Source organism: Triticum aestivum, chromosome 6A, assembly GCF_018294505.1.
Source record: "Triticum aestivum cultivar Chinese Spring chromosome 6A, IWGSC CS RefSeq v2.1, whole genome shotgun sequence".
NCBI classification, from domain to species: domain Eukaryota; kingdom Viridiplantae; phylum Streptophyta; class Magnoliopsida; order Poales; family Poaceae; genus Triticum; species Triticum aestivum.
The window spans coordinates 89,024,609-89,043,409 of NC_057809.1; the positions used below are offsets into that span (position 1 = coordinate 89,024,609).

The 18,801-nt window shown below is 48.2% G+C and overlaps 1 protein-coding gene across 1 annotated transcript; it reads left to right on the plus strand.

Annotated features, from left to right (window-relative positions):
- The first annotated feature begins 362 nt into the window (after window positions 1-362).
- Window positions 363-4,974, plus strand: LOC101669841 (eukaryotic initiation factor 4A-like). Its single transcript, XM_044552001.1, has 5 exons — window positions 363-552; window positions 1,848-1,920; window positions 2,016-2,122; window positions 3,213-3,643; window positions 4,078-4,974. The coding sequence occupies exons 2-5, from the start codon at window positions 1,850-1,852 to the stop codon at window positions 4,711-4,713; spliced, it is 1,245 nt and encodes a 414-aa protein (XP_044407936.1). The 5' UTR covers window positions 363-552; window positions 1,848-1,849; the 3' UTR covers window positions 4,714-4,974.
- Window positions 4,975-18,801: the final 13,827 nt, after the last annotated feature.

Genomic DNA, 18,801 nt, shown 5'->3' on the forward strand with positions numbered 1-18,801 from the left:
TTCACACGGCTGCATCCAGGAGACGTGTCCAGTTCAGCACTCCTGGAAAATACCAAATAAATCCAGCTCGCACACCTGCAGTAATAAAAAAACATAATAATGCTCTTGCCAGAACAATACAAGGAAATAAAATACTCGTGCGGAAAAGGGCCGTGAGGCGGGGCGCCGGGGCCCAACTACCCAACCCAAACCCAAAGCCCACGGGAGCCATCACAGTGGAGAAAGAGAAACCCTACTCGTCCCCCGCAGAGAGAGAGAGAGAGAGAGAGAGAGAGACGAGACGCGAGACGAGAGAGGGGAACGAGTCGAGCCGCGCGCCGCTTCCGTCGGGGACCAATATAAGCCGGCTTTCTCTCTCCTTCTCCCCACAGCCCACCAAACCCTCGCTCTTCCCACCGCAGGAAAGAGCTCCTCTCCCCTCCCCACCCCCACCGCCTCCGCCGACGAACCGATCGAATCCGGGACCCCGATCTCGGATTCGCTCGGCAGATCAGCGAGCACCAGCCCCCAAGCCCCCGGATCGCACTTCGTCCTCCCCACCGCGCGCTTCAGGTAACGTCTCCGGGGAGATCTCCCCTCCGCTTCTTTTTTCTCCCCGTGTGGTCGGCGGCGTTCGGTCGTGCTCGATCGATCTGGGCTGGGCCGTGTCTGGCTTCGTACTGGATCGATCTGGGTATGGTTAGTTCCGTTGTGGTACTGGATCTGGGGGACAGTCGGCGGGAGGGGAAGTTTTTTCCCCGGGCGTTTGCGGGAGGGGATCGATCTCGAGATTCAGCGATTTAGGTTCCGCAGCCTCGGTCTCAGAGAATTTTTTAGCTTCATGCGCGATTTAGTTTCCTGCTAGTTTAGCCTTGTCTAGTGGGTTAGACAGATTTAGGCTAGGCTCTTGATGATGATTTCGTTTTACACGTCTAATGGTGTGCGCTGCGTACTGTGGACTGGGGGACTGTGCATGCTTTGCTTCGTTTGGTTAGGTACACTGTTTACTTTTGTTAGTTGTGACCGGTGTGAACCAGTACCTGGGAACAAACGTCTTGAGTAGTGTTCTGTGTCCCATAATGGGTGAAGGAAGAATCGTGGGAAGTACATGTACTTGTTGAACTTGAGTGCTAGGTTCTATTGGCGTGCTTTTGATGCCTATAATTATCGCATGTGCATGTGCTCCTTCAGAGTTAGGTACACTGTTTGTGTTGTTAGTTGTGATCTATCATCTATGTGAACTACACAAACATGTTGAGGCCTCTTTTGGTTCATAGGATAGGATTATCGTATGAATAGGAATTTTGTAGGAAACGAGATGACATGTATCTCAAATCCTATGAGTAGGAATAGGAAATGAGATGTCATTTGGTTGACACCAAAGGAATTTTTCCATTGAGTCTAGGCTCATTTTTATTTTCCTATGAAATGTGGAGGATAGGAACCAATCCTATGTAGGAATAGGAATCCATTCCTATGAACCAAAGGGCTCTAAAGGAAAAAATCCTATAAGAATCCTATCCTCTAGAATTCCTATGAAATTCCTTAAAACCAAAGGAGGCCTGAGAGTAGTGTCAGGAATCACGGAAAGCTATTGGCTTGCTTTTTTTTTGCCTCCAGTTATTGCTGGCCATGTGTCCTGCATACTGCTAAACTGACCTAGTTTGTAAAGTTCGCATGGTTATTTCGAGGTGCAATCTTGTTAATTTGACTTCTTTCTTTTCCTGTTCGAATAGAACATCATCTGGGATTTGTGTCCACTTAAGTGGGATAGTCTAATGCTATTATGTATGCAATCAATGGTTGTTTGGTACCAAAATTCCTGCCACTGCTTTCTGTTAACATGCTCCTGTTTTTGTTCAATACAGCCATGGCAGGAATGGCACCAGAGGGTTCGCAGTTTGATGCTAAGCAGTATGACAGCAAGATGACCGAGTTACTGTAAGTCAACTCTACCAATTTATTGTCTCAGCCTTTGGGGGCCATTTTAAGCTCTCCTTTTTTGCTCAACAGATTGCATGATTATGAATATGCAGGAACCAAGGTGACACTGGGGAGTTTTTCACCTCGTATGATGAGGTGCATGAAAGTTTTGATGACATGGGTCTCCAAGAGAACCTTCTTAGAGGCATCTACGCATATGGTATACTTCCATCAGTTTGCAATCTCATATTCCATAGCCCTTGATAGCAGTCTGTTTTAATCTACACGATCTGCCTTTCTTCTGTATAAACCATTTTCTGTGTGATGGGAGGACTACCGAGTCTTCTTGCTTTATGTGGAGCAAACATTTCATGTTTGTATATTCCTAAGCAAATGTCACAAAGTGAGCCCCCTGATGTTGAGGTTTCCCTAGGGTTTCCTCTACCAGATGGTAGTCTCATATTCCATCGCCCTTGATAGCAGCATAGCGGCAGTTAAACTTTGGGAATTGCCATGAGACGCACATCTGTTATTGTGTGCATTTTGTTTCATACACATTCTTATGCCTTGTTGGTAATGGATTGCATGTTTCAGTTTGGTTATTGTGCTTATTTTCTGTATAAAAACCATATTCTGTGTGATGGAGGACATCCTAGTCTTCTTGCTTCTATGTGGAGCAAACTTTCCATGTTTGTATATTCCTAATCAAACGTCACAAAGTGAGCCCCCCTGATGTTGAGGTTCCTCTGGGGTTTCCTCCACCAGTTGGCTGTCTCATATTCCATCACCCTTGATAGCACCATTGTTGCACTTAAACTTTGGGAATTGCCACGAGACACACATCTGTTTTGTGTGCATTTCATTTCAAACGCATTCCATCTGTTTTGTTTTGCACGTTGTGCTATTTCTGTATGAGAACTACTTTCTGTGTGATGGGAGGACATCCAAGTCCTCTTGCTTTACTTGGAGCGAACTTTCCATGTTTGTATATTCCCAAGCAAACGTCACAAAGTGAGCCTTCTGATGTTGAGGTTCCCCTCGGGTTTCCTCCACCAGATGGCAGTCTCATATTCCATCGCCCTTGATAGCAGCATTGCTGCAGTTAAACTTTGGGAATTGCCATGAGATGCACATCTTTTATCATGTTTTTCATTTCAAATGCATCCTTGTGCCTTGTTGCTAATGTGTTACATGTTTTTTTTCTGTATAAGAACCAACTTTTGTAATGTGAGGATGAGTTTTGCTTTCCTTTGACACTCTTAAACAATATAGTTTGGTCATCTTACAAATACAAACACTTCTATTTGTAGGTTTTGAGAAGCCATCAGCCATTCAGCAAAGAGGAATTGTTCCCTTCTGTAAGGGTCTTGATGTGATTCAGCAAGCTCAGTCTGGAACAGGAAAAACTGCCACCTTCTGTTCTGGAATCTTGCAGCAGCTTGACTATGGATTGGTTGAGTGCCAGGCATTGGTCCTTGCTCCAACCCGTGAGCTTGCACAGCAGATTGAGAAGGTCATGCGTGCTCTTGGTGACTACTTAGGCGTCAAGGTGCATGCTTGTGTTGGTGGAACTTCTGTTCGTGAGGACCAAAGGATTCTTGCCAGTGGGGTGCATGTTGTTGTTGGCACACCTGGTCGTGTGTTTGATATGTTGCGCAGGCAATCCCTCCGCCCAGATAACATCAAGATGTTTGTGTTGGATGAAGCTGATGAGATGCTTTCACGTGGTTTCAAGGATCAGGTCTACTTACACATAATTACTTAGAATTCTGCAGATTGTTTTTACTATGTGTCTTTAAAACTTAGAAGCTTCTGTGTGCACATGTTCATTCACATGTGATATTATTTACATGTTACTATTTCTATGGTATAGCTGCAACTTGCTTCTTCATCATTTATACTAGTCTATTCCTCTGTCCCAAAATAAGTGTCAACTTTGTAACTTAGTTCAAAATTGTACTAAGGCTGAGACACTTATTTTAGGATGGAGGGAGTACATTTTACATTCTAAATGTAGAGACTATTTGTCTTTTACATGCATCATTATTTATAATATTTTACTTAATTACTATTGATACTCCAATTTATATTTTTTCTATGATTTGTACACCAATTACTAACTGTTGTACATCATGTTGCTTAATTAGCTAACTAACAGGCGACTATCTGTTGCAGATCTATGATATCTTCCAGCTTCTTCCATCAAAGATTCAGGTTGGGGTGTTCTCTGCTACCATGCCTCCTGAGGCCCTTGAGATTACCCGCAAGTTCATGAACAAGCCCGTGAGGATTCTCGTCAAGAGAGATGAGCTTACCCTTGAGGGTATCAAGCAGTTCTATGTCAATGTGGAGAAGGAAGAGTGGAAGCTGGATACACTCTGTGACCTGTACGAGACCTTGGCAATTACCCAGAGTGTCATCTTTGTGAACACCCGCCGCAAGGTGGACTGGCTCACCGACAAGATGAGGGGAAGGGACCACACTGTCTCTGCCACGCACGGAGACATGGACCAGAACACTAGGGACATCATCATGAGGGAGTTCAGATCTGGATCTTCTCGTGTGCTCATCACCACTGACCTGCTGGCCCGTGGTATTGATGTGCAGCAAGTCTCCCTTGTCATCAACTACGACCTGCCAACTCAGCCCGAGAACTACCTCCATCGCATTGGTCGTAGTGGTCGGTTCGGGAGGAAGGGAGTTGCCATCAACTTTGTCACCCGTGAAGATGAGAGGATGCTGTTCGACATCCAGAAGTTCTACAACGTGGTCATTGAGGAGCTCCCGGCCAATGTCGCTGACCTGCTCTAGATTATATCTTAGGAATGCAGTAAGGTGCTTGATAAAGTTCGTTTTTGTTGAATATCTCCCAACTCTCAGTTTTGGAGTGGTAAGGTCTGGGTCTGTTTGAATCGTCGTTAAGGATGGTCTGAGTTTTTCTTGTTATGCAATGTCCGGAAATTTTTGTAGTGCGTAGGCTGTGCCATCTCCTGGGCTAGCTGGGATAGAGTAACTCTCATAAGTATTTTACTTTTCGTTGTGAAGTTATTTTATTGCGCATCTGTTTTTGCATGCTCGAGCTCACATCTTTTTCCTTCTATCATGTATGATCGAGTAAAATTGAAACAGCGTTGTTCTGTCGTAGCAGCAGCGATCGGCTAGCCTAGCATATGTTCAGTTTGAATTTGTGAAATTTAGGCTGTACAGAAAAACCAAAATTGTGGCCCAACGGCAAAAAAAAAAAAACGGCCTACCTGAAAATACATATTTGTTTTTTTTATTGTTTATGCCAACGTCACGCCAGATCAATGTGAACGGATCCTTCCCTCCGGGCGAGGCGTTGGCAGGATGGGGGAGTTGCTCTACGTGATGCTGAAGGGCAAAGTCGGTATCTATTGCTGCTGATATGGGGACTCACCTGAAGATTTGGATCACCTTATGCTGCTGTCATTAAAGACATCTTGTTCTAGTTTTTTTTAGAGTAGCAGCACTTTATTCAGAGCATTTACAGCCGGAGGTTGCAAATTTGGGCCCTCAAATGCCCGCGGACGTGTCCGTGGGCAATGATCGGGTGTGCCTTAAATTTTATAATTTACAACCACATATCCTATTTTCAAAATATCTGTTACATGCAGGGCCATGTATGTCGATCATCCCGTCCGTCTTGCCGCCTGGACATCGAAAATTGCTCATACTTAACATTTTCACATCCGTATTAGTCGCACCTCGTCGAGTGATGAGCTAGTCGACCAGCTTAAATATTCGAGTCGTCCAAACAGGATAAGCTTCTGACATCATTGCATTCTTTATTAAGGATATGGACTCTTATTATGAATCTTCTATCTTTATCACATAAAAGATTCATAGTTAAGGTCTATCTCCTTCACATTGGGAACATTAGGGTCAGCTGTTTTGGATTACTATGTGTCTTTGCATCAAAATAAAATAAAAATTTACTGTCATTGCAGTAGAGGTATCAACATATATGATACAAACAAACTTAACACTCGATGAACAATCATCAGTCCATGAAATGCAATCTAATGTCAAATTTATCTCGAGAATTGATAGACCTACATAACAACACCAAGCTTGCCGCCATCCGCTGGCGCAACTATTCAAGCCGGGCGGCGTCTGCCTCGCCTGGCGACGTGGGAATAAAATTGGTTGCACCAATGAGAGTGGGAGGAGTTTCGGGCGCTGCAGGTGGGACCGTTGACCTGCAGCAGGGTCAGCGGGCGTGCCTGGGCGCCCCATCTCCGCCTCATATTTGGGCTGGATATGAGAGATGTCGATCAGCCCGTGCATTTGAGGCCCGTTTAAGGCGCCCGTCTGGGTTAGATTTTCGCGACCGAGCAGTGACTGGGCGACCCGCTCGAGCGTATGAGATGAGTTTGAGAGGTCCGATTGTAGATGCTCTTACACCACGATAGATTTGACTCGGAGTATGCTCACAGCTACGAGCAATTGTGTGCTAGTACATTCAACAAATGTTTTACATGAATAAAAGAGCAAGCTTGAAAACCTACTGCCGGAGATTCAATGTCAGCAATCATCGTACCTACTGTAGATCGATCCCTGAAGGCAACACCAAGTCTTTGGACCAAAGAGAGACAGTTAGAGGCTAGGATTATTTTAGAGAAACCCTCATCACGGGCAAGGGCAAGGGCATGGTGGCAAGCCAAAGCCTAAGCAAGTTCAGGCATCATGATCCCTTCAGACTGCTTATTACAGGCCAACAAGCATTTTCCGTTGTGGTTCCGTATCACAATGCCGATTCCCATCCTTTGAGAGCTCGAGAACAGTGCAACATCCACGTTAATAATGACTGATCCTTTCGCTGTTGGAGTCCATAGAGCCACTGACAGAGGACTCACGCCTAGAGGTCGAACTAGTTTTGGAAAAATGATGCACAATCAGATTCAAATAAGCTTTAATCTTCTCAGCCACCCTACAACAAAGCAACACAGTAGCATTGTTGCGAGCATCATTTCTAGCCTCTCAAATGTGCCAAGCTGTTACAGCAAGAACCGTACCTGAAAGGGAGGAACCTCGATCAAGGAAGTCAAAAATCCATTGCTTGGCGTTGACAAGTTTCTTCCTGCACAATTGGAGGGAATAGGTCTCCTTCACCAACTTCCAGACTTCACGAGCAAACGGGCAAAAGAGAAGTAGATGCTCCACCCTCTCCACCCTACCATAGAAACAACAACCATCCTCCTTAACAATATGGCATCGCTGAGAAATTCTCCAAAGGACAATTTTCATCTTCCGAGGAGCCTTGATGGCCCATAGCGCTTTCCAGTGCTTCTCCTCAGAACGAAGGTTGGAGCTGAGCCCCCTGCCATCCACACTAAGGTCTTTACAGAAGACAAAAGACTTGGCCAAATTATACACAGTTAACCATGTAGATCCCAAACTTATTGTGTGGCCACACGGCAAAGTCATCAGCTCCATGTTGACTGATAGAGAGATGGAGAATTTCATTCGCCACCCAGTCATCAAAACAGCCCCGCACCACTTCCACATCCCAGGATTTGAGGTCCTTAGACAAAAGAAAATTCACCCTTGTGTCCTCAGGGGTTTGTATAAGTGGTCTGTGACGCCCCCGATTCAATCGTACACTAATCATACACGCAAACGTGTACGATCAAGATCAGGGACTCACGGGAAGATATCACAACACAACTCTACAAATAAAATAAGTCATACAAGCATCATATTACAAGCTAGGGGTCTCGAAGGCTCGAATACAAGAGCTCGATCATAGACGAGTCAGCGGAAGCAACAATATCTGAGTACAGACATAAGTTAAACTAGTTTGCCTTAATAAGGCTAGCACAAACTGTGATACAGATCGAAAGAGGCGCATACCTCCTGCCTGGGATCCTCCTAAACTACTCCTGGTCATCGCCAGCGGGCTGCACGTAGTAGTAGGCACCTCCCGAGTAGTAGTAGTCGTCATCGACAGTGGTGTCTGGCTCCTGAACTCCATCGTCTGGTCGCAGCAATCGGGTATAGGAAGAGGAAAAAGGGGGGGGGGGGCAAAGCAACCGTGAGTACTCAACCAAAGTACTCGCAAGCAAGGAGCTACACTACATATGTATGCATTGATATCAAATGGATTAAGGGTATCATATGTGGACTGAACTGCAGAACGCCGGAATAAGGGGGGATAGCTAATCCTTTCGAAGACTACGCTTCTGGTAACCTCCATCTTGCAGCAGGAGAAGAGAGTAGATGATAAGTTCACCAAGTAACATCACATAACATAATTCTAACCGATGATCCTTCCCTCGTCGCCCTGTGAGAAAGCGACCACCGATTGTATCTGGCACTTGGAAGGGTGTGTTTTATTAAGTATCCGGTTCTAGTTGTCATAAGGTCAAGGTACAACTCCAAGTCGTCCTGTTACCGAAGATCACGGCTATTCGAATAGATTAACTTCTCTGCAGGGGTGCACCACATTTCCCAACACGCTTGATCCCCTTTGTCTGGACACACTTTTCTGGGTCATGCCCGGCCTCGGAAGATCAACACGTCGCAGCCCTACCTAGACACAACAGAGAGGTCAGCACGCCGGTCTAAATCCTATGGCGCAGGGGTCTGGGCCCATCGCCCATTGCACACCTGCACGTTGCGAGGGCGGCCGGAGAGCAGACCTAGCAACCTCCATTACAAAGGAAGTTGCGTTACGCGGTCCAACCCGGTGCGTGCAGCTCAGTCGCTGACGTCACGAAGGCTTCGGCTGATACCACAACATCGAGTGCCCATAACTGTCCCCGCGTAGAAGGTTAGTGCATATAGGCCAGTGGCCAGACTCAGATCAAATACCAAGATCTCATTAAATGTGTTATCTTGAAATAACCGCGAATGCCGACCAGGGCCAGGCCCACCTCTCTCCTAGGTGGTCTCAACCTGCCCTGTCGCTTCGCCACAAAGATCCACACAAAGGGCCGTTGGGACAAAGGTCCTTTCAGCCCCCAATCCGTGAATCACTCGCGGGTGCTCCACGAGCCGACCCGACTTTAATCACCACAAGTATCATATATTAAGTATAAGTATATACCCGTGACCAGATTCCAAGTGATCACGGCCCGATAGTATAGCATGGCAGACAGACAAGAATGTAGGGCCACTGATGATAATCTAGCATCCTATACTAAGCATTTAGGATTGCAGGTAAGGTATCAACAGTTGTAGCAACAATGGCAGGCTATGCATCAGGATAGGATCATGAGGGCGCGCCACTATGCGAGACGACAAACATCATGCCGGATACAGTAAAAGTAAATTCGGCCGGGCCGAACACAGCGGGCAAGACCCATTCGAGATGCGTTGCGATATAGCCCAATACAGAGGCGCCGCACACCCTTTATGCTTCACAGACGAAGTAATGGATCATCAAATCCCAGAAGGTTTCAAACCTGTAAATATTGAAACATACGACGGCACTACAGATCCTGCGGTATGGATCGAGGATTTCCTCCTCCACATCCACATGGCCCGCGGTGATGACTTACACGCCATCAAATACCTCCCACTAAAGCTCAAAGGACCAGCGCGGCATTGGCTTAACAGCTTGCCAGCAGATTTCATTAGCTGTTGGGAAGATCTGGAAGCCGCATTCCTCGACAACTTTCAAGGCACTTATGTGCGGCCACTAGATGCCGATGACTTGAGCCACATAATTCAACAGCCAGAAGAGTCGGCCAGACAATTCTGGACTCGGTTCCTTACAAAGAAAAATCAAATCGTCAACTATCCGGATGCAGAGGCCTTAGCGGCTTTCAAACACAACATCCATGACGAGTGGCTAGCCCGGCACCTTGGTCAGGAAAAGCCGAAATCTATGGCAGTCCTCACGACACTCATGACCCACTTTTGTGCGGGAGAAGACAGCTGGCTGGCTCGCAGCAATAACATGTCAAAAAACCATGGTACTTCGGATACCAAGGACGGCAATAACAGGTCATGTCGCAACAAACATAAGCGCCGTATTAACAACGATAATACTGAAGACATGGCAGTCAATGCCGGATTCAAAGGCTCTAAACCCGGTCAGTGGAAAAAGCCATTTAAACAAAGTATGCCGGGCCCGTCCAGTTTGGACCGCATACTCGATCGCTCGTGCCAAATACACGGCACCCCCGACAAGCCAGCCAACCACACCAATAGGGATTGTTGGGTATTCAAGCAGGCCGGCAAGTTAATTGCCGAAAACAAAGATAAGGGGCCACATAGCGATGACGAGGAAGAGACCCGGCAGCCGAACACCGAAGGACAGAAGAGGTTCCCCCCACAAGTGCGGACGGTGAACATGATATATGCAACGCACACCCCAAACGGGAACGGAAGCGTGCGCTCAGGGACGTATATGCGTTGGAGCCAGTCGCCCCAAAGTTCAACCCATGGTCCTCCTGTCCGATCACCTTCGATCGCAGGGACCACCCCACTAGTATCCGTCATGGCGGATTTGCCGCACTGGTCCTAGACCCAATCATTGACGGATTTCACCTCACTCGAGTCCTTATGGATGGCGGCAGTAGCCTGAACCTGCTTTATCAGGACACAATGCACAAAGTGGGTATAGAACCCTCAAGGATCAAACCCACAAAAACGACCTTTAAAGGCGTCATTCCAGGTGTAGAGGCCCATTGCACAGGCTCAATTACACTGGAAGTGGTCTTTGGATCCCCGGATAACTTCCAAAGCGAAGAGTTAATCTTCGACACCGTCCCGTTCGCAGTGGTTATCATGCACTGCTCGGGCGAACCGCATTTGCTAGATTCAATGCGGTACCGCATTATGCATACCTCAAGCTCAAGATGCCAGGACCTCGCGGAGTTATTACTGTAAATGGAAACACAGAACGCTCTCTCCGAACAGAGGAGCACACCGCGGCCCTCGCGGCGGAAGCGTAAAGCAGCCTCTCAAGGCAATCTACCAGTTTGGCATTTCAAAACCCGGACACCTCCAAGCGCGCTCGGAGTAATCGGCAATTAGACCGCCTGGCGCTATCTAAGCTCGCATAGCAATGCGGCCCCACCCCAATCCCAGCCAAACGGCGACATCCGTGCCACGCTTACATAATTACGCATTAAAAATAACATGGGCGCAGGTGGGGAGGGGGGCACAAATGCAGCACGCCCCAAGACGCGGCTTAAACCGCACTAGGGGCTTCCCGCTTTGTTATTTTTTCTCTTTTTCAGGACTTTAATCTCTGGAAACCCTGTCCGGCAGCACTATTGCCGAACACATGATGCAGCAACCAAGGAGGCAGAAAGCTACGTCACACCATGGAATTCCCAGGTGGATTACAGTAATGAGCAAAATATTTAAATTTAGTACTATTCCTCAGCCTGCCCTTGGAAGGGACACAGTCCTACTCTTTGCTTATCGCACTATCTGTATCATTCTGCTTTAACGCACATTTTTGAATAAACAAATGCATAGCACTACGACTATTATTGCATTCTTGTTATATATATATATATGTGTGTGTGTGTGTGTTCATTAATGACGCCTTGCAACCGTACACTTTGGTATGACCAATACACCAGGGGCTTACGTACCCCACCATATGGTGTGAAAAGTCCGAACACTTTCACAAGTGCGACACCCCGAACTTATAGCATTATATGCATCCGCTCCGAATCATGTCTTTGGTCAAATGTTGGGTTTGCCTGACTCCTATGTTTTGGTATCTTACGTTCCGCTCTATCGGCTAAGGTAGCGCTAGGAGAACTACCGCGATTGTGCCCCGGTTCTACCGGGCTTAGCATCTCAGTAGAGAAAGCTAAAACTGACTGTCATGATAAGGCGAGAGACTGGTCGCTGTTCGGCGAGGTTTTCGAGTCCCTAAAGACTTATGCCGCTTAAGGCGAGGGGCCGGCCCTGTCCGGCTTAAAGGCGTGTATCACGCCCTGAATTCGGCCTTCCGAATACCAGGGGCTTCGCCGAAATTTAAAATTATAGAATTCTATGGCTAAGTGAGAGTGATAAAGCATTATTAGTCCGGTTGCCTTGCTCGCTGTGCTGAGCACCTCCCTCGAAGTACCCAAACATGGGAACAAGAGTGCTCAGGTTTATCCCGAACACCCCAGCACTCGTGGCATGGGGGCAGAAGCCGAGGACTAGCCATCTCTCAAATTGGATAAATGTCCAAACAGAAGGCAATATTTTAAATTCAAACAAGCGTTGCATAGCGCATATGAAACAAGTTTTCATAAATACAGGATAAAACGAGCAAGTCTCACTCAAATATTACATCTTTAGAACACTCATCCGCTATAAGACGGGCACCCGGCAGAACACCCTCGTAGTACATCTCGGGGTGGCGGTGCTCCTTGCCCTCCGGCGGCCCTTCCTTGACCAGCTTCACGGCGTCAAGCTTGACCCACTGCAATTTCACACGGGCGAAAGCCCGGCGTGCACCTTCAATGCAGATGGATCACTTGACAACCTCTAGCCGCGGGCAGGCATCCACAAGCCGCCTCACCAGGTCGAAGAAGTTGTTCGGAAGGGCGTCGCTAGGCCACAGCCGGACTATAAAGCCCTTCATGGCCTGTTCGGCCGCCTTATGTAGCTCGACCATCTGCTTCAGCTGGTCGCTCATTGGCACCGGGTGTTCGGCCTCAGTATACTGAGACCAGAACAGCTTCTCCGTTGAGCTTCCACCCTCGGCCTGGTAAAATTGTGCGGCATCGGACACGCTGCGGGGCAAATCTACGAATGCTCCTGGAGAGCTCCGGATTCGGGTAAGTAATCGGTAATTTACTTTTACATGCTTGCTTTGCATATAGAAAGCCTTACCCGCCGCTATCTTCTTCATTGCGTCGATCTCCTGGAGGGCCTTTTGGGCTTCATCCTTGGCACTTTTTACGCTCTTGAGGGCCCGCAACAAGCTCAGACTCTCGCGTCTTTGAGTCAAGCTCCAACACCTCATGCTTCGCCACGAGAGCCTGGAGCTCTTGCTGCACCTCGCCCACCCGAGCCTCATGCTTCTCTCGCTCGGTGCGCTCCTTGGCCGCTTTATCTTCGGCCTCGGACAACGCTTGCTTTAGGGTCACCACTTCGGTCGCGGCCCCTGGCAAATTGATGATAATCCTGTCATTTTGCAATCGCATTATTTTTATACATATACATAGACTAGGTACTACTTACCTTTATTCTCCTCGAGCTGCCTCTTGGTAAGGCCGAGCTCGTCCTGGGACCCTTTAAGGTCCTGCTTCAGTACGGCGACCTCCGCAGTCAGTGCAGCGAACGCCAGCAGCGAAGCCTGCATATGCATATTGACATACTTCTATTAGACTCCTGCGATATTGTTTGATCCTCTATTCGGCTTTTCTTTGTGAACACCGAACAGAGCATCAGGGGCTACTGTCTATGCGGTAATATTTTCCCTATACTTTAAACACTTACCTCAAAGCCTGTTAGAAGGCTGGCACAGGCTTCAGTCAATCCGCTCTTAGCAGACTGAACCTTCTGGATCACCGCACTCATAATAGTGCAGTGCTCCTCGTCGATGGAAGCGGTGCGAAGCGCTTCCAGCAGATTGTCCGGCGCCTCTGGATGGACAGAGGTCGCCGGTGCAGGCGTCTTGCCCCTCTTAGAAGGAGGCCGCCTGCCCAAGTCTGGAACCACTGGAGGTTCCGACGCGGTGTCCGGCCGAGGGCCGAGCCCGGAGCCCTCAGGGGCTTTGTCCCCTCTGCTCCCAGAGTACGGGAGGCCGCCTTGAGGCGCCTCCGGGACTGTCTCCCCTCGACCCGGTGCTTCATGAGACAGCACCTCGGCGTCGTCCGCAAGATGAGGGGAGGTGGTGGTCGGAACTGGATCGCTATCCATATCCGACGAGCCCAGGGAGCCTTCCGATGATACATCGATACTGGCTCGTGGTGGCCTGCATAATCATGTTCGGCGTTAGGGAAAGCAGTGCAGCAAAGGAATACTATGACTTACTCTGGTATCCGAATACTTACGACTTCCCCAGGGGCTTGGCCCTGGGTAGCCACTCATCTTCACTATCGGCGGCGGTGGTGGAGTAGTCCGTAGGAAGGGTCCGCCCTTTCTTGGACCCTCCGGCCTCCCTAGTTGGGGCGACCTTCCTTTTCTTGTCTCCCCCATCTGGGGGGGAGCATCCTCTTCTGCCTCCTCGTCTTCGGGGGAGGATTGCGCCGTAGAGTCCTCGGACAGTAAGTCCGGTGATGCCTAGCGTCGGGAACTCTTTCGGGTTCTCTTGGCCTTCTTGGTCTTCTCCGGCACCGTATAAGGAGCCGGAGTCAGCATCTTCATTAGAAGAGCGTTCGCTGGGCCGTTGGGCAAAGGATCCGGACAGTCGATCTGTCCGGCCGTCTCCTGCCAATCCTGTCAAAGGTACGGGAGTTTAGATCCCGCATGGAGCCAAGCTATGAAAAACATCTATCCTGTAAGAGGTAAAAGCAGCTTACCGCGCTGGCTTGGTGCTTCGTGCTGAATCCGCGATCTTCAGTAGTAGGAGGGGGGACCTCGGCGCACTTGAACATCACCCTCCAGGCATCTTCGTGAGTTGTGTCGAAGAGCCTGTTCAGAGTTCGGTGCTGCGCCGGGTCGAACTCCCACAAGTTGAAGGCCCGTTGTTGGCACGGGAGGATCCAGTGGATGAGCATAACTTGGACTACATTGACAAGTTTGATCTTCTTGTTCACCATGTTTTGAATGCATGTTTGGAGTCCGGTCAGCTCTTCCGAACTACCCCAGGACAGGCCCTTCTCTTGCCAGGAGGTGAGCCGTGTGGGGAAGCCAGATCGGAACTCAGGGGCCGCTACCCATGTAGGGTCACGCGGCTCGGTGATGTAGAACCATCCCGATTGCCACCCCTTTATTGTCTCCACAAAATAGCCCTCGAGCCATGTGACGTTGGGCATCTTGCCCACCATGGCGCCTCCGCACTCCGCCTGGCAGCCGCCCACTACCTTCGGCTTGACATTGAAAGTCTTTAGCCATAAGCCAAAGTGGGGCTTGATGCGGAGGAAGGCCTCGCATACGATGATAAACGCCGAGATGTTGAGGATGAAGTTCGGGGCCAGATCGTGGAAATCCAGGCCATAGTAGAACATGAGCCCCCGGACAAATGGGTGGAGAGGAAATCCCAGTCCGCGGAGGAAATGGGTGAGGAACACCACCCTCCCGTGGGGCCTGGGGGTGGGGATGAGCTGCCCCTCATCTGGGAGCCGGTGCGCGATGTCGTTGGGAGGTATCCGGCTCTCCTCAGCTTCTTGATGTCTCCCTCCATGACGGAGGAGACCATCCACTTGCCTCCTGCTCCGGACATGGATGGAGAAGGTTGAGGTGGGGAATGCGGACTTGGGCGCTGGAGCTCGAGTGCACGAAAACGGATGAGCAAAGGAGGAAGAAGGCATGGATGAAAAGGTATATCCTTATCCCCTTATATGGGCGGACGAAACTAAGCGTCCCCACTAGCCTGGTAAAACTCGCTGGTCCCCAAGCGCCATAATCGATGGCGCGGTTGGGTTACCCACACCCGTATTGATGAGAATCCCGTAATAAGGGGACATGATCTCTGCTTTGACAAGACGTGTCAAAAAACTGCCTCGCATTATGTGCGGGGCTAGTGAAAGGAAACGGTTCGAATAATCACCGGGCCGTGACGTAATGTCATGTTGCCAAAATAAGTCAGCAAATTGGATTTGTGAAATATTATTCTCTCTACGGTGGTATGTGGAACTTATTTTGTAGGGTCAGACACTATCCTTATATTCAAAATTCTTCCGTGGTGTATTCGGAGGCGGAACCCACCTTGCAATGCCGAAGACAATACTGCGCGCCGGACTCATCGTCATTGAAAGCCTGGTTCAGGGGCTACTGTGGGAGTCCTGGATTAAGGGGTCTCTGGACAGCCGGACTATCTCTATTGGCCGGACTGTTAGACTATGCAGATACAAGATTGAAGACTTCGTCTTGTGTCCGGATGGGACTCTACTTGGCATGGAAGGCAAGCTAGGCAATACGGATATGGATATCTCCTCCTTTGTAACCGACCTTGTGTAACCCTAGCCCTCTCCGGTGTCTATATAAACCGAAGGGTTTTAGTCCGTAGGACACAAGAACTACAACATACAATCAAACCATAGGCTAGCTTCCAGGGTTTAGCCTCTCTGATCTCGTGGTAGATCTACTCTTGTACTACCCATATCATCAATATTAATCAAGAAGGACGTAGGGTTTTACCTCCATCAAGAGGGCCCGAACCTGGGTAAAACATCGTGTCCCCTGCCTCCTGTTACCATCCGGCCTAGACGCACAGTTCGGGACCCCCTACCCGAGATCCGCCGGTTTTGACACCGACAACGACGGAGACGAGGCGACGCAGGGGGAGGAGGCGACGAGGGCGTCCGGCGAGGTGGCCGTTGGCGGCGAAGGCGGTGGGGTGCTGAGCGGCTTCGAGCGGCGACTCGAGGTATCGCGTCGGGGGCGAGGCAGTGAGGACCAGGCGACGACGTCAGAGCGATGGGGTCAGGGTTGGGCGATGATAGGGCAGCACCGGGCGGCGTGGTCGGGGTTGAGCCCCGATCCAGATCAGGGTGGGGGCGAGAGGGAGGAGAGAGTGGGGGGGAATCGTGCGGGGGCGGACTGGGGGTGCGATTAGGGTTCGGGTGCAGTGGGGGTGGGGGGTTATGGAGAGTGGGGGGCGGTTGGGCCGACCGGTTCATCGGCCAGCTGGGCCAGTTGGGCCATGGGGGCCTTTTCCTTTGTTTGTGTTTTTTTGTTAGTTTAGTTTTTCTCTTTTGTATTTTCTTTTCTTTTAGAACCTTTTCCATTTCTAATACCATTTAATGCAGACTAGCTTTATTAAACACAAAACTTAAACCTAAATTATTAATAGAAATTAGGTTACTGCCACGATTAGTTTGGTAGGTAATTAAGTTAGTCTAGTATTTTTATAATTCAAAAAGCATTTAGTTTATTGCTTTGATCACTGCTTTATTTATTTTAGGCCATTTAAATACTAAAAAAAGGTTGGCTCCACCACCAATATTAGTTAGGGATTATTTGCCACAAGACGAACATTTTAGTTTTGATATTTGAAAACTTTTTGTGTTTGACTTTATTTTAAATTTGAATCTGAATCGGTTTTGAACTAACACGAGATTAACAACAGTAACCGTGGTGACGTGGCATCATTTAACATGGGATTACTATAGCCTAATTATCCGGGCGTCACAATTCTCCTCCACTACAAGAAATCTCGTCCCGAGATTTAAGAGGTAGTGAAAGGGGGAAAGGTTTGGTAACGAATCTAGCGGGTCTTCTCATTCTGGCTTGCTCTTCTCGAAGAGGCCGGTCCAATACATTGATGTCTTCATTTCTCTGCTTCACATCATCATGATGAAGTTGGCATCCTTTCTTCGGGAACTCCATCGTATTTACGAAAGAATAAAGGGTGGGCATTCCGGGAGAACAGATCTCTGCAAGGTCGACTATCTGGTCGATAACATCGGGGAAGGTGGTGGAAAGTAACTCTCGAATTGAAACTTAAGAAGATGTCAAGAGCAAAGTAAGAAGGTGCAAAATAGAAGTTTCAAGCACATAGGCAATCGTTCGTTGCCTGATTACGAAATGTGAAAGGGGTTCAGAGCAATGGGAAAGTATTGCGTCTGATACCAGAATAGATCACTAGGAAGGTGGCCCGTGAATTACATACGAAGCCAAGCGGGTGGAATAACTTTGGAACAGGGGTGTACAGAAGAGTCAGGTTTCGATCATGTGGAACTATGGGTTATGGGCACACCATGTGGGTTAAAAGTAGGAGGAGCGGTGACATCTTGCATAGTCATGATAGCAAGGCATGTCAGAGGGTAGCCTGTCGATTATGACGGGAACAATGTCGGTACCAAGGGCGAGGGATGAAGAGAACCATCTTCCTGCTCATTGAACGAGGCGGACCAAAAGGCAAAGTTCTCGTCCATCGGTGGTTACTGGAATGTCCTCAACAATAGTAGCGGGGTCTTGCTGGCATAATTGCACACCGAGGTGTTTACATAAGTAGGAGAATATTACTCCTTAGATCATATAGACCACAAGAAACGTTAACCCAACAAATGGAAAGGAAAATATGATTACCAGATTAAACAGAACAATGGAAAGGAAAGTGTTTAAACACATATTTCAAGGGTATATCCTTCGGAAGGACAAGCATATCATGATATCCATGACAGGATATAATGTAGAAAACTCTTTAGGTAAGGTGACAGAAATTTCATGACAATTCCCATACAACGGTGTTTGGATAATTGAGCAAGAAAACATTTAGCATTGGGCTTCAAATGTTCTTGTCGAAAATCGGAGTACCACAGACATGCTTCGAGATAGCATTGACATGTTCTTCAATCAAAGGTCAGACTCTGGATACACGAAGGGATTCATCATTAAGCCAAGGAGAGGATGATGAGGTGGCTGATGGACTCAGCAATAATTCAACGGGGTATCCAAAAGGATGGATTTCCACAGTTATGTGAACAAGGATATAACATTTGTCGGATCAAATGATATAATGATGTATGCTCAAGGAAAAACATGCACAATTAAACATTAGTTGAAAAGGGTGCCCAAAGTATGGCCTTAGGTAGCATGATCAAATGTTAGAATGGTGATTCAGGGATCAATAGTCTAAGAATGAACATTCGACCATTAACTTCAAAGCAATAGGGTTGCTAGAAGGGCAGAATCCAAACAACACCGTCCACCTGTTGGTATCCCGGTTAGAACCAACACGGGGACCAAGAAAGAAAGGTGATGGTGAGAAGTATTACCTGTATCAAGAATCCTTAAGAGGTGATGAAATTCTCACGACTTTCTTGACATTAAAGATGGTAATACTCCAAGGTAAAGAAGAACAAA